Genomic DNA, 21983 nt, shown 5'->3' with positions numbered 1-21983 from the left:
GTTTCGTGGTTCCCCCCCCCCCCCCGGGCATGCGCTTTGTGAGAGCTGCGTCCTGCCGTAGGCTCCGCCCCCAGTGACCGCTACTTCGCAGGGCCTTCACTTCCGAAGTCCTATCTATTTCCGGGTCATGACCGCTTTCCCCCTCCCCTAGCTGGGTTGTACTTGTTGTCAGTCGTGAGGTGAAAAGTGGCTGTCGCTGGGGCCCGGCTTTTTCTCCTGACGGAGTTTTCTTCTCCCCGGGATTGGAGTAAGTGAAACGAGGCTGAGAGGGGAGGGGCCAGCCGCCCTGACTCCCGCCTGTTAACTCCCCCTCCCCTCTGACTCAGGGGCGCTGGTTCCCCCCCCCCCCCCCCCCCCGAGGTGTTCACTCTTCTCCAGTTCTACTTTCATAGACACGGGAGACGTGGGTGGCCCCTTCCCCTGCATGCGCACCGATCAGAGCATGGGGGGTTGGGGGGGGGGACTAACCCCTTCCATTCTCTCATGGGGAGGAGAAGGGGCTCACTCCCCCATCTGATGGGGAGAGACACCCCCATGTGCCCAGGCACATGCAAGTAAAGCGGGTTGATCCCCCGAAGAGGGGAGAATGAATCTCTGCAGGCCCCTCCCACAGGAGAAAAGGGGACCCCTGCCGCAAAACAAACAAACCCTTCTTTCTTCTTTAGCTATGGGTACAGGCAGGCTGCAGGTTTATCTGCCGCATGCTGGAGCGGGTGACATGGCAGTGAGGTGAAGCACTGTATAGATCAGGGATCATCAACTATTTTTTGTCACCGTCCAAATTTCTTGGTCAAGATATAGGCAAGGTCCAGACTCCAAGAGAAACCTTTCTCACACAGCAATACCAATAATGATAATAAGTAAATAAAAAAGACGTGGTCTGTTCAAAAGCATCTGGTGGTTCGGCTTTGGCCCACTGTCCACCTATTGTCTACCCTGGTTTATCGTACAGCTTAAGCCTTAAAATATGGGAGCAGTCTACCCAAACTGGCCAGCCCCCTCCTCTGTGTACCTTTTCTTCTGTTTATGCCGAGCCCATCTCTGGGGTCTCTTCATTCTAGAGTGGTTTGCATTCCTATTGGGGCATGGTATGTCACCAGTGTGGGTGCCAACAAATTTAACAAACCATTTTCTGTCTCCAAGGATTACTTGACAATTAGAGGAAAAAATAGTCCTACGAAAGAATGTGCATAAGAGTGACTACAAAGAGAGAGCGAGCTAGCTGCAATAAACTTGTGTTATACAACATTGATTTCCAAAGCATGATTCATTGTATGTGGCAATAAAATGTTGAAAGCATTCAAGGAAAAAAAATTCCATTACATGAACTGTCATCTTTCTGTGGTTCTGATCTAATGAATGCATCTTGACAAGTAGAGAATGGCCTGGTAAAACACCTGTCAGCAGAACTGATGAAAATACACCCTTGCAGTTTGATTTGATAATCTACTATAGTAGTAAATAAAGCAGCGAACATCTATCGGTTTGTTTAAAACTTATGGTGTTCAGTAGAAACAGTACGTCCTTAGTATGTCCTAGTCCAGGGTGGGCAAACTTTTTGGCCCGAGGGCCACATCTGGGTGGGGAAATTGCATGCAGGGCCATGAATGTAGGGTTGGGGCAGGGGGGTTGGGGTGCGGGAGGGAGTGTGGGAGCGGGTGCGGTGTGCAGGAAGGGGCTCAGGACAAGGGGTTGGGGTACAGGAGGGAGTGCGGGAGGGAGCTCAGAGCAGGGGGTTGGGGTGCAGGAGGGGTGTGGCAGGAGGTTGGGGTACGGGCTCTGGCCTGGCGCTGCTTACTTTGAGCGGCTTTGGGGTGGCAGTGGTGTACAGTGGGGCTAAGGCAGGCTCCCTGCCTGCCCTGGCCCCGCGCTGCTCCCAGAAGCGGCCACCACCACACCCCTGCGGCCCCTGGGGGAGTGTGTGTGTGTGGAGGGGCAGAGGGCTCTGCGCGCAGCCCTCGCCTGTGGGTACCTCCCCCGAAGTTCCCATTGGCCGTGGCTTCCCTGTTCCCGGCCAATGGGAGCTGCGGGGGAGGTACCCACAGGCGAGGGCTGCGTGCGGAGCCCTCTGCCCCTCACTCCCCCGGGGCCGCAGGGGCATGGTGGTGGCCACTTCCGGGAGCGGCATGGGGCCAGGGAGCCTGCCTTAGCCCCGCGGCGCCACGGGAGTGGCAATCCCGCAGGCTGGATCCAAAGCCCTGACGGGCTGGATCTACCCCACAGGCCGTAGTTTGCCCACCCCTACCCTAGCCTAATGTATAAGATGTATGCAACTCAGCTTTCACAGATGTATCCCAATACAACACATAAATTAACTGTAATATAGTGCATTTGCTGGAAAATGTAGGGGTTATTCTTAATTTGCCTAATATGGTGTCTCGGTATAATAGAATAGTGTGATGTTTATATATTCTGACATAACTTTCAGTGATGTGGGTATGCTCTGCTAAGGGCAGATTGTCCTTAACTTTGAGTTCTCTGGGAAATGAGTCAATGTTACTTGAATGGAAACTTAATTACTGGCTGCTTTTATGAAGTTTTCAAGCACATATCCATTGTTATTTTTTTTTTAGTAATTTGTATGAAAATTAACAGTTAATATCATCTACAACTTTGCATCCTTGACATGATAGGTGTTTTAAAGTAATACTAACAAGTAGTTTAGGTCCAAAATCTATTTTTTTTGTCTTTAAAGTTGTGTATAACATAATGAACACGTTAATTAAAGTTAATAAAAACAGTGCTAGAAAGCCAAACAGTATTGTTAGTGAAAACTCAAAAAACAAACCCTGACCAATCTGTTTTTCACTTCCATAGGTAATTTGGTTAGCTACACTCTCTTTCTAGAGTCATCATTAGTTCTTACTTTTCATGGCTACTACGCCACCATGTGGACATCCTTATCCTTTTTGTAAAGTATATTGCAAATGCTTTAAAAGCAGGATTGATGATCAAACAATCTAATAACACATGGAGCTCAGATATAATAAAAATGTACTATGGGTCAGCTGAGATGTTTAAACTTGTTGCTGGTTTTTGTGTTATGCTAGATGAAAAACATGGAGGCAGGTTTTAAGGTAGAATCTGTATAAATGCAAGGGTTTCCCTGAGGTGAAAATAAATCAAGTGCAGAATTAAACCCCTTAGGCTTTCCTCTATCTCCAAAATTGAGGAATATCATAAGGGCCCTTTGTTTCCTTAATATGTGTGTGCAACTTGTTTATACAGCCAGTGTCAGGAAGTTTAGGGGAAAAGGCATCACGATGCCTACTATTAACAAATATTTTCATGAAGTGTGTGTGGGTGGCAGGAGAATCAAGGAAAGCAGTTTTATCTGGATTTGAACATTCTTCTTCAGTGCGTTCCATCCAAATATGGAAACATGTTTCTCATACACTAGAACAAAGTGAAACTTGCTGAGGTTGGACAATTAAAATAGATTAATCAATGGAAAATAGAAGAACAAACAGTGTCAGTGATACTAAAAATACTACTTAAAATTTAAGTGTTTTTAACAGTAATGCTTTTTAAAAATATATTTTAACCTGAGAGCTTCCCTTTAAGTATTAATGGGAATTACCTATTATGCGGGAATAGTAAACATTTTATTTAGGTGTCAGAGGGCATTTTCTACCTTTTGATTAAAGGTTAAAGGATACTGTCAACCTGAATTTTCTAAATAGATTTTTTTTTTAAATGCAAGTTTTTTAGGGTATTCTTTTAAACAGCATGTCCTCAGTAGATTTTTGTTGTTGTTGTTGTTTGTTTTTTACGATTCACATAGAGTTTGTTTCTCTTTCCCTGCTGATGTTATAAGGGTCGGCAAGGGCAGATAGGTGGCCCATGAGCAGCAATATCAAACATACTTGTGGCCATCTCCCTCTGGGTGCATGTCTGCCTAACAGCGGCAGTACTGAAATAAGACCTGCTAACTTCTAAGCTGCTTGTTGAGAACTGCAGAGGAATCTCTGTGATTAAGGAACTTTCATCTATAGGCGCTGACTCTGTGATTACTCCAGGGCTGGAGCATCCACAGGAAAAAAATAGTGGTCCTGCCAATCAGCTCCTTCCCCCTCCCAGCGCCTCTCGCCTGCCATGGTCAGCTGTTCAGTGGCGTGCTGGGGGGGAGGGGGAGGAGTGGGGCAGGAAGAAGTGGGGCAGGGGTGGGGTGGAGGTGGGAAGAGGCAAGGTGGGGGTGGAGTCTTGGGAGAAGGGATGGAGTGGGGGCAGGGCCTAGTGTAGAGCAGAGGTCGAGCATCCCCGGGGAAATTAGAAAGTTGGCGCCTCTGCTTTCATCCTATGTAGCTGTGTCTGGTCTTATGAAGGTGTCTGGGGAGGGAGGGAAGGAGCTCTCTAGGTTCCTGTTGCTCCTCAAACCCATATTTGGGTCTGGAAAGTGAAGGAACCAGATCTCCTGGTCTTCCTTCTTCTAACACCTGGCTCGGATTGCTTCTGGCTCCATGTTGGGGTCTGGATGGGGACCAGATGGAAATGCTGATCCAACCTAGTTTCCTGGTTTCTTGCCCTCTACCCTAGCAGGGAGAGTATAGCAGATGGCAGCATGCTCAGTTACTTGGTCCAATATTTGAGGACTACAAATCTGCCTATTTATGTTATGTTTTTTTGTCTATATTTTGGACATTTAGTATCTTATCATGAACTTCCCTACACTTGCAAGTTTCTTTTTAACACAACATTGTTTCAATATTTGTTTTGTTGAACTGAATACAAAGAATAGATATAATTCATTTCTTGGCAACCTGGGAGAATCAAGAAAACTTTTTATGGGGAGGTCTTTATGAGCTTAATATACCTATATGTTTCAGGATTGTTGCTATAGGGGCTTGTCTCTATTTTTCTCTTACGACTTTAAATGAAGATATTAATAATTGGAATTTTGAAAAAAATATATTCAGAGGGATTTCTGAATTTGGGTTTTCTTTGGCAAAAAAGGGTTAATGGACAGTCCCAGAGGAGTTGAAGACTACTCCATTTTTCCTGTAAGGAGGTAAAGACAAATTTAATAATAATGCTGTATTATAAAACTTCTCCTTTTCTCAAGTAAGTCTGGAGTAAAATTTATGTAGTGTTCTTGAATATCTTGAAGTTGAAGATATGAGCTTGACACAATTTTAAATCTCCTCTTGAAGCTCAGGGAACAGTCCTGCTCAAGTTCTCTGTGGACATAAGTGGAGGCGAATAAAACAGTAACTAAAAGAAAAAGCTCCACTCTGGGTTGAGTGAGTGAAGTACAGTATCAGCAAAATTGGTAGAGTTGTACTCTTATTGAATTTTTCTATCAGAGGAGCGGTAGAGTTTTCTGGTCAGTGCTAATGAGAGCGAGTTTTTAGGTATCATTCTTGGATGCATTAGCAGGAGTGTTGTAAGCAAGACACAAGAAGCAATTATTCTGCTGTATTCTGTGCTGATTAGGCCTCAACTGGAGTATTATATCCAGTTATGTGTGCCACATTTCAGAAAAGAGCTGGACAAATTGGAGACAGTCCATGGAAGAGCAACAAAAGTGATTAAAGTTCTAGAGAACATTACCTGTGAGGGAAGATTGAAAACATTGGGTTTGTTTAGTCTGGAGAAGAGAAGAATGAGAGGGGACATGATAACAGTTCTCAAGTACATAAAAGGTTGTTATAAGGAAGAGGGAGAACAATTGATCTCCTTAATCTTTGTGGATAGGCCAAGAAGCAATCGGTTTAAATTGCAGCATGGGTGGTTAAGGTTGGACATTAGGAAAAACTTCCTCTCAGGGTGCAGAAAGAACAGGAGTACTTGTGGCACCTTAGAGACTAATAAATTTATTAGAGCATAAGCTTTCGTGGCCTACAACCCACTTCTTCGGATGCATATAGAGTGAAACATATATTGAGGAGATATATATACACACATACAGAGAGCATGAACAGGTGGGAGTTGTCTTACCAACTCTGAGAGGCCAATTAAGTAAGAGGAAAAAAAACTTTTGAAGTGATAATCAAGATAGCTCAGTACAGACAGTTTGATAAGACGCAAGTGTGAAAATACTTACGAGGGGAGATAGATTCAATGTTTGTAATGGCTCAGCCATTCCCAGTCTTTATTTAATCCTGAGCTGATTGTGTCTAGTTTGCATATCAATTCCAGCTCAGCAGTCTCTCGTTGGAGTCTGTTTTTGAAGTTTTTCTGTTTTAAGATAGCCACCCGCAGGTCTGTCATAGAATGGCCAGACAGGTTAAAGTGTTCTCCCACTGGTTTTTGAGTATTATGATTCCTGATGTCAGATTTGTGTCCATTAATTCTTTTGCGTAGAGACTGTCCGGTTTGGCCAATGTACATGGCAGAGGGGCATTGCTGGCACATGATGGCATAAATTGCTCATTGAGATTGTGGAATCTCCATCCTTGGAGATTTTTAAGAGCGAGTTAGACAAACACCGGTCAGGGATGGTCTAGATCAGTGCTTCTCAAAGTCGGGCCACTGCTTGTTCAGGGAAAGCCGGGCCGATTTGTTTACCTGCCGCGTCCGCAAGTTCAGCTGATCATGGCCACACTGGCCGTGGTTCGCCGCTCCAGGCCACAGGGGGCTGCGGGAAGCGGCGCGGGCCGAGGGATGTGCTGGCTGCCCTTCCCGCAGCCCTGGGGAGGTAGTGAGAAGATAAATCTTATTTTTTCTAATTCACATTGAGCTGCATCTTGATGTACAGATTTTCATCTTTCATGCAGCGAAAGAATGGGTGAAAAGAATTTCTAAAGTTATTTAATTGCTGTTGTGTTGGAACATAAACATTTTCCAGCTTTTTGCTCTTGTAATGCATTAAAAATAACAACAAGTACTTGGTCCAGTCTGATCCACAGAGTATGCATTGTCTACCCTCTCTGCCAGCGCTAGATAACTTAGTAGGTCTCTTCTATTTTTAACGTATAGGGGATTCCTGGAAAGATTTCATCTAGTCCCAGCTGCTTATCAACAAATAAAACAGTTTCCCTTATCATATCTATTTGTCTTAACAGTGTGTAAAAATAAAGGGTAGAATTCTCCTGTCCCTCTGCAATTATTTTAAAATAAACGTTTGTGCTCATTAGGGGTGCCAAATTGAGAGACTTGAATATATGAAACTATCAACAGAACAGGTACAGCATAGGCATCAGCAGCAACTTCCCCACATTGTCTAGTCAATATGCTTCAATTGTTAACCTCTTCGTGGGGGAACTGAAGAGATGCCATATGTTAATGACTTTTGGCTGCTACTATATTTGATCCTGTGACTTTCAGGTGAAAGACTCTCTTGTGTCTTAGTAGCTTCCTAAGCCAGCCAGTCTTTCTCCTGCTCTTCAGTTAATATTGACTAATGTCCACCATTGGTTGCATGGTATGGATGCTATAAATGTACATCAGAGAGGGATAGTTAGTTTAGCTGTAGGTATACTGTCAGTATTGCATATAGCAGCACGGCAGGCCCAGAAAAAAACAAAATAGCCATTCTTTCTGGCTATGGTAGATGGAGAGCTGTGATAGGTGAAAGCCCTCCCACAACAGAATTGCAATTAGGCTATCTTCCCCTTATTGCATACTCTCTTCTGTTGCATCCTTATACTCTGAGACCAAGTCTATACTGTGAAAATACATTGTTAGAAAATGTTAACTAATCAATTTCAACTAATATGATGTTACACCTATCTTTAGTACCTAGTGATGACAGGGACAAGTCCTGAAATGTTTAGCTGGTCATGGTTAACTTCTAGTGACCAAATATATAGACCTCCTCTCTGGGCTAGCAGGGAAGGACTGTTTAAGAAGGGACATAGGTGTTTGCAGTGATTGCAAAAGGACTTGGGAGGAGGGTGGAAACAGTTTAGAGAAAAGGAAGGTTTCCTTTCTCACTTCATATAAGATGTCAGTTGCTGGAAGACAGCAGAGAGGAAGGAGTCACTCCTTTGGCAAGTTCTCCAATGTCTAGTGAAGCCTTAAAGAGAGGGCTGTAAGATTCTTCAGCTCAGGGAAACCTTACCAATAGGGCTGGAAGGACTGTGGGGTGTCTGGGCAAGGTAAATGGACTGACTTGTGAAACCAAGCTGACAAGGGTAGGAACTGATTATGCTGTAGGTGAGCCAAGCAAACTGTTTTCTCATTGTAGCTTAATAAAGCAAACGTTGAAAAGGGGAAGAATGTTAAATGAATCACCTGTGGTTGGGATATGAATATTTCTAGAGCCCAGAAGGATGGGAAACTGAGGCATGGTGGCACACCCAGACTGGAAGGGGAGTGGCACCCTGCCATACCCCTAGTAAATACATTTTCTAATGGAATACTATTTTCCCTGAAAAAGGCCCTAGTGCGTTAAACTCCAAGGCTCTCAAACACTATAGTGATGGGTGCTTTATAGGAACCTAAATAGATTATTATTATTATTATTATTTTTGGCATCTTTCTCCATCTCTGACTACTTAATCACTCTCTAGGATATGCCAACTAGGGAAGAGCAGTATGCATTTTTTCTTTTAGTGTTCAGTTATACACAGGTTTCTTTAATTTTTATAATCTTGGATCACATGTTTTGTCGGTATTACTACCTCATCATTTAATTCCAAACCCTAACAATTTGCAGCTTGAAAAAAGGCAAAAGCACTGACACTCATGCCATTGTAATTTGATGATTAATAATTAAAATATAATCCATTGAAGAATGAGAAATTCCCTGTTAGAACTGTTAATAAGCTATGCTTACTGTCCATGAACTGTGTTTTGAATCAAGTTTCAAATAGCTTCTTGCTCTTAATTAAAGATTGCTATCTTGTTTGGAAACTTCCAAGAAGGGAACAATTTAGTGTGACTATGTCTTGCTACTTGTAATGATACAGCATTTAAAAGATTTGGCATTTTCTCTCTGTCCAGCTGGCTTTAACACTGGCTTCACTGAACTCCATTCAGAATACTGCTAGGATCATTTTCCTAACTTGTTTTTCTATCGATGGCCTTCTCTCCATTGCATCAAATAATAGCTCCTTGTCTTTTCATTTAAGGCCCTTCACCATTTACCCCGGCCCTATCTACCAGATTACTAATTTATTGAGCCATTAGCCTCCATTTTTGCTTTGCCAGCAATGGCATTTTTGATTGCCCACTTGTTTTTCTCCCCTGCAGATCTCTATGCGTGGGAAGAACTTCCATTCAAAACTCATTAAGTTATCACCTTTTTCTAAACCAGGGGTCGGCAACGTTCGGCACGCGGCTCGCCGGGGTAAGCACCCTAGCGGGCCGGGCCAGTTTATTTACCTGCTGACGCGGCAGGTTCGTCCGATCGCGGCCCCCCTCACCGCGATTCGCCGTCCCGGGCCAATGGGGGTGGCGGGAAGCCGCGGCCAGCACGTCCCTCGGCCCGCGCCGCTTCCCGCCGCCCCCATTGGCCCGGGACGGCGAACCGCGGCCAGTGGGGGCCGCGATCGGCCGAACCTGCCGCGTCAGCAGGTAAATAAACTGGCCCGGCCCGCTAGGGTGCTTACCCTGGCGAGCCGCGTGCCGAATGTTGCTGACCCCTGTTCTAAACCCTTACTTAAAGTCTACCTCTGCCGTGATGCCTGCAAATCACTACTTGCATTGGTTGGGCAAGTGGCGAACTTAAAGTTCTAGTTTTATAAACTGTTAATTTTGTTATCTCATCCTCCTACTCATTCGCACCCTGTTTCTGTTTAGTTCAACTGTCGGTCTCCTCTTGACTCCAAGATTTAAAAGCCATTGAAGGCAGGGTGTGTCTTTGTATCTAGAACAATGGCGCCCAGATCCTGTCTGGGAATTCTCGATGCTACTACAGTACAACTAATTTTTAAAAATTAATACATCTCATAATCTTTCTCTGTAAATAGTCTGTTTCTAATAGTTTTCTGTCTAGTTTAAAATTAAACTTGAATCACTATGTATTTTTTGAAGCAGTTATTATCCTCCTGAGACTGCAACTTCTGATTAGTCTTGTTTGCCTTGGCTTTTTTCATTATTCTGTTCAGGAGCTTTTCTGCAGAACCAGCATCCTAAAAAAAGGAGTTCTGGTCACATGATACTGAATTTGCTGGAATATAGGACCACGATTTTTTACTAGATTTTTAATTTTTTTTTTTAAATAGTGTATTTTGGATATATTGCCTTACGTAGCCAGGATCATGTTGTTATAGGAAGATGTCTAAAAAGAGAAGTCCAATAAATCAGATGGATCTCTTGCACTGTCAATCCTGTCTCTTAACTGAAACAAAGATGTCCTTATTTTACCTTCCCCCTCTCCCTGTTTGCTTCTCATTGGGATTTTGAATACCTCCTGGACATATTGGATAGTGTGTTGTGTTAAAATTTAACATCTCAGATACCCAAATCTCCATAAAGCAGGTTACATCCTTCCACTTGGTTCCCTCTGGTGGGCCTATGTAGGGACAATTTAGTTAGAGCAAGTAATACCCAGCATTGCTAAATTATGGCAAAGAAAATTGTGGACCTTAAGAGTGATTCAGATTTTTGGAGCATGGGCTGTATCTTTGAGACTAGAGATAGTATGTCATCCGTCAAGGATGATAGCTTCTCAGAGTACCTGCCTTAGCTTTGAGATTCCCAAATATGACCTCTTCTTTTCCCATCTCCCTCATCTTATCTAAGTGAGCATACAGTAAAAAGCATTGCTACCTGCCTGGTCATTTTTGATTCAGTCTGTTCCATTAAAAGCTCGTTCAGAAAGTTGGGAGGAAACTGACCTGTTAGTGTTTATCTTTAGCTCCTTTTGGCATTCTCCACCAAACTCATTACACAACTATTATCTGTATTGTGGTTGCCAAATATGGAGAGAGAAATATGGAAAATTAACAAGATTAGCAAGATTCTTAAAGAGAAATCCTAGGAGCTTACCAATTTGTGTCCTGTCTCAGCAGTTAGTGCTGCCCCATGATGAAATATACTAGCGTCTCTAAATAAATGCACAGACTTCATCTTTTATACATCTCTCCAAATAATCACTTCAGATCTTAATGGTGTTTGCCTAGCATTTTAAAACCCGTTTTTCTCCCAGAGCAATTGCTCTACTTTCCTAATATTATCCTTGTGCTTTACTGCTAATATTTCTTTCAGAGCAATTGCTTGTTTCCCTTGATATTCTTTATCCAGCATTTCTGTTAATAGATCTCTCAGAGCAATTTATACATATAAAAAAAGTTCTTTCCAAACATTTACTGCTAAAAATTCTTTCAGCATCACTCCATTCTTAATATCTTAGTAAGTTTTCACCTGTGTTAAAATTCTACCTACATTGATTTGTTCACTACTGACAAGCTATTTACTATCTTAGAATAACTTTTTAGGGTTTTTGCAAGGAAACTAGCAACCTTCCCCCAATGCTTCCTTTGTTACTCTTGAAATTTCTCCTGTCACATAGTATTCCTGACCACCAGTCATTGTGCATTTTCTCACATGTAGGTCTGTCACATCCACCTTGAAATCATCAGCTCCCCCATCTCTCATAGGTTTACTCGTGAACATAAATAATACTTAGCATTTAAAGCACCAGTCATTCAAGGATCTCAAAGCATTTAACAGATGCTAATTAAGTCTTCCATCCATCATTTGAGGTGGCTTATTTTACCCATATTATAAATATGTTAACTTGGTACACACAGTCAACAATGCAATTTGAGATTGCTGACTAAGCTTTGAAGAATGTAATGATGAACTGCAAGCATACTCATGTTGTGGTCTATCATGAAATACGTTACAGTGAGGGTATCTGGTTAGTCTCCTCCCATTTAAAGAGTTCATTGTGTCAGGGCTATCTAAATGTTTTTCAGGAATGATTAATCTAACCGTTTTCTTACTTTGGCTGAACATGACTTTATTTGGTAAGTTAATGACTGAACATTATCTGATAAGAGATAATTTAAAGAGGACTAATGTTACAAAGCTGAGTGATTATGTATTCTGTAAATCCTAGGTGAACTCAATGGAACAAGTCGTGAATAAGATCTGGGCACTAGAAGACTTACTTGGGGAAATGTAGCTTTGAACAGACATCTGTTTATGCTATCAGTGCCTTTTCTCACTTCATATGAAAATAGTTTCTTTATATGAATTACACCACTAATCCATTCTAAATGAAGAATGGGAATGACCTTTCTATTGTCATGCTTCCCTCCCTTCTGTTGTTACTTCATTGGAGTGTTAGTCAGTGCTTTCTATTTCTGAGGCCTTGTCTACACTGCAAAGTTTTGTTGGCAAAAGTTATGCTGCTTTAATAAAAGCACTTTAATTAAACCGCTGTTGCATGTCCACACTAGTTCCTTGTGTCGGCAGAGTGCATCCACACTAGCAGCTCTTGCATCGACACAGAGAGCAGTGCGCTGTGGTAGCTATCTCACTATGCAACTGGCCGCAGGGTGCTTTGGGAAGGGTTTGCAATGCCTCCCTGAGGCAGGGACAGTGTCACATGATGCAGGTTTCTCAATCCCATCCTTCCAGGGGCATCCTACTAGATTATCAGCTGCTTTTTCAACTGAAGGGGGTGTGGGGTGGGAGAGGAGAGTGGTGTGTCTAGGTTGGGGGAGACAGCAGGCTGACTGACCTATTCTGAGGAAGGAGGAGGGGGACACCCCCCCCCAAGTCAGCCCCCCGGCTCTGTTCCGCACAGCAGGCTCTCCCGAAGCAGTTTGTGATTCCCTCCCCGCAGCCTCCTCAGCTGCCGGGAACCCGCGAGCTCCCGTGTTGAGGAATGTCAAAGCAACATAGCAGTCCCTCTCCCCCCCTGCAGCAGCAGTCTGCCTGCCACTGTGTTCCTAGAGCAGGGCAGAACAGGAGCATTCCAATGATTTGTTCTTTGTTCCACAAAGGGAGCAGCACACTCAGCTGTCAGATGCTTCCTGGAACTTCGGAAGGGGGGGGGGGGTGCATTCCTGCAGGGCAGCAGAGATCAAAACAGTGCGCAGAGCGGTCACGGCATTGTGGGATACTGGCGGAGACCACTTCTGTCAGACAAACGGTGTCTACAACAACGCTTTGTTGCAAAAGGCTTTATGTCTCTGGTTGAGGTGGTTTTATTTTGTCGGCAAAACAGCAGGATTTTTCCGCCAAAAATAGCTTTGTAGTGTGTACACCTCCTGACAAAACTTTGTAGTGTAGACAAGACCTGAGAGAACTGATCAAGATGACACCACTGGCAGAATACTGATTGAGACTGCAAGCTGATTATGAAATCACTGACACACACCACCAGTCAGTCTTAGACCTATTATAGTAATACATAATCACTGAAGAGCGCTCAAAAATGTTAGCTAATGCTATGAGGAAAATCCATGGACAAATTAGTAGAGCCTTGCAAATCCACAAATCTCCACTTTATATATGTCCACGCAGGGCTCTACAAATTAGAAACACTGACTTACTATGGTGTGCAACCAAAAATTGGTAGTGGCATGGCAGAGTTCTTACTTGAATCACTTAGGGCATGTCTACGCGTAAAGGCTGCAGTGGAACAGCTGCACTGGTGCAGCGCTTCAATGAAGATGATACCTACTCCGGCGGGAGGACTTCTCTCTTTGGTGTAGGTACTCCACTTCCGCGAGAGGCGGGTAGCTATGTCAATGGGAGAAGCCATCCTGTCAACTCAGTTGTCTACACAGGGGGTTAGGTTGGTATAACTACGACACTCAGGGGTGTGGATTTTTCATACCGTTATACTGTAGTTATACCATTGTAAATTTATAGTGTAGACCTGGCCTTAGTTGGATGCAGGTACTGGGTCTGTCATCTGCAGTTTTAGGTTCACTTGTTAATTTTCTGAAAGGAATATTTAGCAATTTGTTTAGTTCAAATTTTGCTGCATTAGGAGTATAGTGTAGTATTAGACTTCCACACAGTAATGTGGAGGAGGGGCTTGAAAGAAAATACCACAACAATTATATTAATGTGGAGGACTGTTTAAAACACTTCAAAGAATGTAAATACACCTCTACCCTGATATAACGCTGTCCTCGGGAGCCAAAAAATCTTACCGCCTTATAGGTGAAACCACGATATATCGAATTTGCTTTGATCCGCCGGAGTGCGCAGCCCCGCCCCCCCCCCCCCGGAGCACTGCTTTACCGTGTTATATCCGAATTCATGTTATATCGGGTCGCGTTATATTGGGATAGAGGTGTATTCTTCAAGTGCTTGCTCATGTTGATTCCATGTTAGGTATGTGTGCACCACCTCCATTTGCGTCCCATTATGCCATTACCCAGCAGGCACAGGATGACTCAAGTTTTGGTAGAGCAGTGCTGCAAGCCGCAAGACCATGAACTCCGAGCCCACCTCCAGGGATACTGCTTGTGAGTCACCTAACATGGAATCGACAAGAGCAAGCTCTCGAAGAGGAAAAAATGGTTACCTACCTTTTGTAACTGTTTTTCTTTGAGATATGTTGCTCATGTCCATTCCATGATCCAACCTCCTACTTGCCATTGGAGCTGACAGCAAAAAGGAACTGAGAGGGTGTAGGGCTGGTGGCGCTTCATATACTGGCGCATGAGCACAGCACTCCAGAGGGCGCCAGAGCCAACCCTATGGATACCACTAGGGGGAAAATTTCCATCAGTGGTACATGCAGCGTGCACACACCTAACATGGAATGGACATGAGCAACACATCTAGAAGAACAACAGTTAAGAAAGGTAGGTAACTGGGTTTTTTTCTCATTGTGGCAACAGGGAGACTATTTCAGAGGCTGGAAAATTAAGAGGCTTCCGTGTCGCTTGGATTTGTGTAAATTTATTTTGTGAGCATTATAGACTGTTAGGGTTTGTCTGCACACCACTGAGACACCCATGGCTGGCCCATGCTAGCTGACTCGGGCTCCTGAGGGTTGGGCTGTGGGGCTGTTTTATTGCTGTGTAAACTTCTGGGCTCTAGGACCCTGCCGGGTGGGAGGCCCAGGCTCCAGTTCAAGCTTGGAAGTTTACACAGCAGTGAAACAGCGCTGCAGCCTGAGCCCCAGGATCCTGAGTCAGTTGGTGGATTTTTCTTTGCTGTGTAGACATGCCTTTAAGGTTTAGAGTCCCTGCTGGGCAGTGTATTGGCTTGATTGAGAGTGTCTAATCTTTCTGGCCCCAAACTTCCCATCACCAGTTCAGTTGCACAGTTGGTAGAAATAGTGGGATCGCTAGTGCAGACAGGACTTTAGCTGAACATCATCATTTTAAGCACTGTTGTTTAACCTGAAAGTCTAACTGTCATCTAATGGTGCTTAAAATGTCAGCTTTGATGATACAGTGGTTAGAACAGCAGTGGTTGCCTGGAGCATGGTTTACACTAGCATTCTCACTCATGATACCTATTGGGGCTGAAAAGTTGTAGAATTCTCTGCCATTCCTAGGGAGGGAAAGCTTAGTTTAAACAAGATCTAAGTGACTGGCCTCTGTGAGAGGAGAGATTATTTCTTAAAATGACAACTAAAAATTAAATAAAATACCACATTGTACAAAATACTGACTCTTTCCTTCCTCCTTAAAGGGACACTGCTAGATACTTTTGGGCCCAAAATTCAGCTTTTCTGTGTGGCTTTCAAAAAGAAAATTTCAAAAACTTGAATGAAGAGAATTTCAATTAAAATATTTTGTTCTATCGTGATGGAAGGGGTTGGCTTTAAACATAAAAATGAGTTGTTTGTGCCCCAAATGTGGCTATTGCAATGTGAGTAACTTACAGTGAAACTGACCATTCTGTTTTGTTGTACAAGGGAGTGAAGTACCAAAAATAAACAAAACATGAATGATTAATAGTATTTGATTTTTGAAGATCCTTTCAGTTTTAATCAAAGGTAATGATAGTGACATAGCTAAGGATGGCGATGTTGAAAAACGACTTTTATCCTCATGTCCCTCTATTTTTATGACAATTTCTAATAGGGACTGGATTTTAGAATTTCTATTAAAGGGTGATACACCAGGTATTAACTCCTTGCCATTGGTTGAATGGATCCTCATTAAGTGGAGTTTTTGCTTCTGGCAGAAGTCATTGCTATTTATTTCATTAGGCAGTACTGTTTCTCTGGGAGATGTCCCAATTAAGTTGCCTCCTTAGTTAAGCACAGCCTCTTGCATTAAAGACAAGTTAACAAGTTTTTGTTCTGAGTAATTGCTTGTGAAGGGAAGGTTAGTAACAGCATCAGATGCCAAAGCTCTTAGGTAACTCTGAAGTAGCTATTCTAACTATAGTGAGGGCTTGTCTACACTGGCAATTTACAGCGCTCAGGGGTGTGAAAAAACACCCCTCTGAGTGCAGCAAGTTTCAGCGCTGTAAAGCACCAGTGTAGAGAGTGCATCAGCGCTTGTAGCTATGCCTCTTATGGAGGTGGGTTTTTTTAGAGCGCTAGGAGAGCTCTCTCCAAGCACTCTGTTGCGACTACAGAAGCCACGTTAAAGCGCTGCCGCGGCAGCGCTTCAGCGTTGCCAGTGTAGACTAGCCCTGATAGCTTGCAATATTCCCTTCAGTCCCAACTGTTGTCAACAGTTACTCTTGTATATATGTTTATTCCTATGTGGAGTTCTTTGAAGAACTGATTGCAGGGTCAGGCACTTACTCAGCAAATCTAACCCTGATGTGGAAGGTGTGATGCTTTGGGATTCACCCAGGCCAGTAAGGGGTTCAGTCTTGCAACTCTGGGTGCCTTAAATGCTATACAGCTGTGGCTCACAGCCATGTCACCAACACCCACCATACAAGCAAGAAAGTCTCACTCTGGCTTCCACTGCTCAATTACCGTTTGCAGGAGGATCTCACTAACCCTTGTAACCCAGAATTGTCCCCAAAAGCATTTCCCTGCTGTGCTCAGCTCCCTCTCATGGTAGCACTCACAAAACCACCTCAAGTTTGCTGCTCTTTTAAAGTGACAGTACACAGCAGCCTGTTAGCTTAACTGAGATTAACACAGCCTCCATTTGAAATACACAGCACTGAGTTGGTGTATAGTAAAAGTAAAACAAATTTATTAACAATAGAACATAGATTTAAGTGGTACTAAGTAGAAGGAGTAAGGATAGAAATGGTTACAAACAACTAGACTAAAATCTGATTTAATAAACTAGTCTTTCCAGGAGCGCTGCCAGCTTTTCTGCCGCCCTAGGCAGCGGAAGGTCCTGCCCCGAAATGCTGCCCCCCACAGAGGCGGCGGAAGGTCCCACCACCAAAATACCGCCGCGGTCGCTGCCCCCAAATTGTAGTGCCGGTCGCCTAATGGGTTGCACCGGCCCTGAGTCTTTCATTCAAAGTAGTTTTCTCACCATAGTCATTCTTCCAGCATGGCTGACCAGTCTTTAGCCAGGATCCAATGCAGAGACCAAAGCACTTGGTTACTTTGTCTGAAAGGTGAAGAATAAAATGACTTTGCCTTTGCTTATATCTTCCCAGAGTTTACTGATCCTGTTCCACGAGGCAGGAAGGCTTCTTGTGAGTGCAGTCACCAACCCCATTGAAATTAAGTGATCATCTTCCCCCACTTGCTTGCCTGATGGCTTTTTTTTACCTTGCATGTGAATGTGCTTTTCATTGTCTGAGGTCATATCTTCATTTACATTGGAGACTGTAGTCAAGCCTACAAAACAACATTGCTTTGTCTAGGACCCACTGGGATTAGGCACTGTCTGCCAAATACATTTGAGGGACATATTTTCCAGAACATCTGTATAGCTTTTTACATGTCAACTGTACATACACCATGCAAGAATACTAATGATCAGTGAGTTACTAGTTTGAGTATATTCTAGATACTAGTGAGTTACTAGTTTTTGATACAAGACACCTTCTAAATAAATATCATGACAACAGTGTGTGGGGTGCACACAAAGGTGGGCAGGCCAGCTGAGACACATTGCTACATACCAGGAAGCCCCTTGCCCTGTGGCATTGGGATGTTCTTAGGGTCACAGAGGGCCCCTCTCATAACAGATTATTTATCTTCAGTGTTAGGCCATGTCTCTTCATGGAGCAGTTCAGTGGTGTACCTATACTGATATGCTATACAGCAAAGCCCTCCTAGTGCAGACGCAATTGTATTTGCAAAGCTGCACTTTCACTGGTATAGCTTATATTGTTATCCCCAAACAAAACAAGCTATACTAGTACAAGTATAGTTTTGCCAGTATAACTGTGTCTACACTAGGGCCTTCTGCCAGCACAGCTATGTCAGGGATCAAAACCTCTTCACATCCCCAATTGATGTAACTATGCCAGCAGACGTTTGTAGTGTAGACATAAGTTTAGTTTAACTTCATGTGCTTTGCCACATTTCTGGCTGTTGAATAGTGTGCAGTAGGAACAGCAGTTATCTCAACATTTATTACTTAAGATGGGAAGTGACATGAAAGCCTCTTTCTAGAATGGGGATGATCTAATTTGTATTTCCTTGTAGCATTCTACAGGCCAGATCGTTCTAATAAGCAATGAAATATTTTTTTAAATAGAGAGCTTCAGTCAGTGGATTATGTATTTGAATTCAGTATGTCAACTATTTAGATCACCTTTAATCAAAGTGTGTTGTGCAAATATGGTAGATGATAATGAGGCTTAGGGTATGTCTACACTGCAAAATTGTTGACAAAACTTTTGTCCTTCACAGGTACTTAAAAAAGCCCTCCCCCCCCCACGAAAGACAAAAGTTTTGCCGACGCAAGTGGCAGTGTGAACGCAGCTTTGTCGGCAGGAGCGCTCTCCTGCCGACATAGCTTAACACTGCTCGCGGGGCTAGAAGTATTTTGTTGGCAAAAGTGCTGACAAAGAGCGTTTACACATGCTGACTTTTAGCGACAAGGCTGTGTCGACACAGCCTTGTCTTTAAAAGCTGTGTAGTGTTGACAAGCCCTTAGTTACCACTTTAATGACACTTGCTACTTGCTAATTCACTGTGTGTTTCTATTTTTAGTTTCCCTGTTGTTTTGGGGATTTGTCAAAGATGAACTCAGATGATTACATGTCTTGGAGTGGAGCTAGTATCCTTTCATGTAACCTCTCTAGAAGTCTTATCTTTTTTCCTATTATGCACATTTATGTAGCAAATATGATCTTGATATTTACTACTTGCTGCAAACTTTAGCCTCTAAAAATTGAGGTTTTTTGATATAAAGCACTTTGAAGAAAAAAAGTGCTGCTAAGTGCCAACTTATAAACATAACTTGTAGTCAAATGTAATATATTTGTAATTTTAGTAACTAATAGAGAAGACACTTTTAGCTAATAAGATACGATAAATATTTTAGAGCAACCCTTTTATTAGGACAGGTCTACACTTAAAACTATGTGCTACTGTAGCGCTTTAGAGAAGACACTGCTATGCTGACAGGAGAACTTCTCCCGTTGGCATAGTTAATCCACCTCTGTGAGAGGTGATAGCTATGTTAACGGGAATGGTTAGAGCTGAAAAGCTTACAAATATAACTTGTGTTAATCATTTTGCTATTTAGTTTGCACTCTAACTCTAAACAAAAAAGCTGATTGTTACTGTTATTTTTGTTAGCATGACACTGTTCATTTGGATTGCAAACAATTTGGGGTAATATCTAAATCCCCTTCCCAAAACTGTTCATTAAATTAAAATTAATCACTGAGCATTTGTATTAATATTAGATTTTGTTGCAGCACTTTAAACAAAACCTAAAGTGTAGCCTTAATAAGATTTCTTTAACTATTTTATAATTAACAAGAAATTTTAAATTGTATACACAGTATTTTATTTTTGGGACGTGATTTTTTTTCTTAATCACCAAGTACATTTTTGTAGTACTGTAGTTGCTAAACAAAATCAGAATGTGTCTGTGTCCACCAAAGGGTAGAGCTCATTTCTATTTTGATATGCTAGCACGCTTCTGGATGTGTGTGGTTTTGCTCACTAATCTTTCTTCAGATACTTTTAAATCTTTGAATAAAATAGATAAAAGTCTATCTGTGAAATGATTAAAAGGTGCTGGATTGATACCATCATAACTGGCTTTTTCTCTTTCCTCACATTGTGTTCTCTACCTCTTCTTCAGTTTCTTTGTCTTTTCTTCTCCCATTTATGCCCCCCCAGTCTCGCTGTATGCCATTCTCTAGTATTATGCAGTGATTTCCTCCTGCACCCCAATATATCCCACCACTCTCTTCCTCTAATCTCTCTAAAGGGATAGTATTTTTACTTGGTTAACATCCAGTGATTTCACTGGAGTTGAAGGTGCTCAGCACAATGTAGGACTGGACCCAGTGTAATCGAAACAGGATTATGGACTTCTCTGCAGGATCAAGACAAAGACGATGTTGCTTTCTGAAGGACAATACTATCTGAAATACCATATGCACTGCAAAACTTCCAGATACAATAGTTATTAAGGATGACTGTTCAGCCTTAATTTTTCTGCTTGTGGGTTTGTTAACCCCTTGGGATAAATTTTAAAAATATTGCATAAGGCTTTATTTTGTGATTCCTGTTAAAGCAGTGGGTGTTGCATAGCCAAAATTCTGAGTGAAGTACAGGGACATGCTTCCAAAGCATATCAGTGTAACTTAGCTACTCAAAATTTGACCCTTTTCTCCACCACCGTCTCCAGTCAGTCAAGATCAGTTAATTAAATTTTGCATTTTAACTCAGATACCTAGGCACAAATAAAAAAGCCAGTGATTCAAAGTACTGTAGAAATACCAGAATACCAGGTGACATGTATACTGCCCTATACCCACATGGGTAGTGGACGTGTAGTGAAAATAGACCATAGTTTTAGTTTTTACCTTCCACTAAAGAAGCTAGAAAATGGAGGAGGAACGGACAGCAGCAAGGAGAAAGATTATTTCATCTTCAACAACTCCCAAATGCCATGAAACACATAAAAGCAGCAAAGAGTCCTGTGGCACCTTATAGATTAACAGACGTATAGGAGCATGAGCTTTCGTGGGTGAATACCCATTTCTTCACATGCATCCGAAGAAGTGGGTATTCACCCATGAAAGCTCATGCTCCTATACGTCTGTTAGTCTATAAGGTGCCACAGGACTCTTTGCTGCTTTTACAGATCCAGACTAACACGGCTACCCCTTTGATACATGAAACACATAGAGAACCTTGATCCCACAAAGCTCTTAAGTGTGTGCTTAACTTTAATCACGTAGGCAGTCCATAAATGAATAACAGAAAGGCAGAGGCAGGCATATGCTACATTTTCATTTTTAACTACGTACTTTGTTAAATCAAATTATAACCTAAATAAACAATTTGGGATGTCATTATGTTCTGGTTTTGATTAAAATTAAGTTATTTCTATTAGTGAACTGCAAGGACTTCCTAAATGGAAATGTGTTAGACTTTAAGATGTACTTTCATATGTTAATATTTGCAGGTGGAACATTTTTCAAATTGTAGTCCATGAACTGCACGAGAAACCCTTAACTCAAGATGCATCCAGACTTGTCTCCTCACCTGCACAGTGAAGAATGTAACCGAGTTATCAGTCTGCTCAAAGAGTGTCACAAAGAGGTAAGAGTTTTGAAAAGTAAAACAAGTTGTGTGTGGGAATTGAGTGTCAGTATATTAGTGAGAATATTATTAGGGTTACCATATTTTGAGTGTCCAAAAAGAGGACACTCCACGGGGCCCCGGCCCCGCCCACAGCCCCGCCCACGCTCCCACCCCAACTCCACCCCTTCCCCAAAGTCCCCTCCCCAACTCCGCCCCCTCCCCTGCTTCCCGCGAACATTTGATTCGCGGGAAGCCTGAAGCAGGCAGCAGGTAAGCTGGAGGGGGTGGGGGTAGGAGGCGCAGCCCAGTCTGGCCCCCCCAACGGAGCGGCTCCCTCCGGCGGCCGGCCCCGGCATCTCCAGCCTGGCTCGGCTCGGGCCCAGGGGTGCCAGCCACCAGCCGAGCACCCCCGGCCCAGCACCGCCGGCCCCCGGCCCAGCACCCCCGGCCCAGCACTGCCGGGCCCCGGCCTGGCCCCAGCCCGCGGCCCAGCGCACCCCGGGCCCCGGCCCAGCGC

General features: G+C 43.1%; 1 protein-coding gene across 1 annotated transcript in view; it reads left to right on the top strand.

Annotated features, from left to right (window-relative positions):
• The first annotated feature begins 154 nt into the window (after window positions 1-154).
• LOC113409630 (COX assembly mitochondrial protein 2 homolog) overlaps window positions 155-21983 on the top strand; it is a 41539-nt gene continuing 19710 nt past the window's right edge. Inside the window, exons 1-2 of the mRNA XM_026663767.2 lie at window positions 155-247; window positions 21348-21484. Of these exons, the coding sequence (XP_026519552.1) occupies window positions 21404-21484 (81 nt within the window). The 5' untranslated portion in view covers window positions 155-247; window positions 21348-21403. The remainder of the gene's footprint in view (window positions 248-21347; window positions 21485-21983) is intronic.

This window comes from Terrapene carolina, unplaced genomic scaffold (genome assembly GCF_002925995.2).
Source record: "Terrapene carolina triunguis isolate 2854851 unplaced genomic scaffold, T_m_triunguis-2.0 Scaffold33911, whole genome shotgun sequence".
Taxonomy (NCBI): Eukaryota; Metazoa; Chordata; order Testudines; family Emydidae; genus Terrapene; species Terrapene triunguis.
The sequence above is the reverse complement of the archived record's forward strand: the minus strand, read 5'-3'. Positions and strand labels throughout refer to the sequence as shown.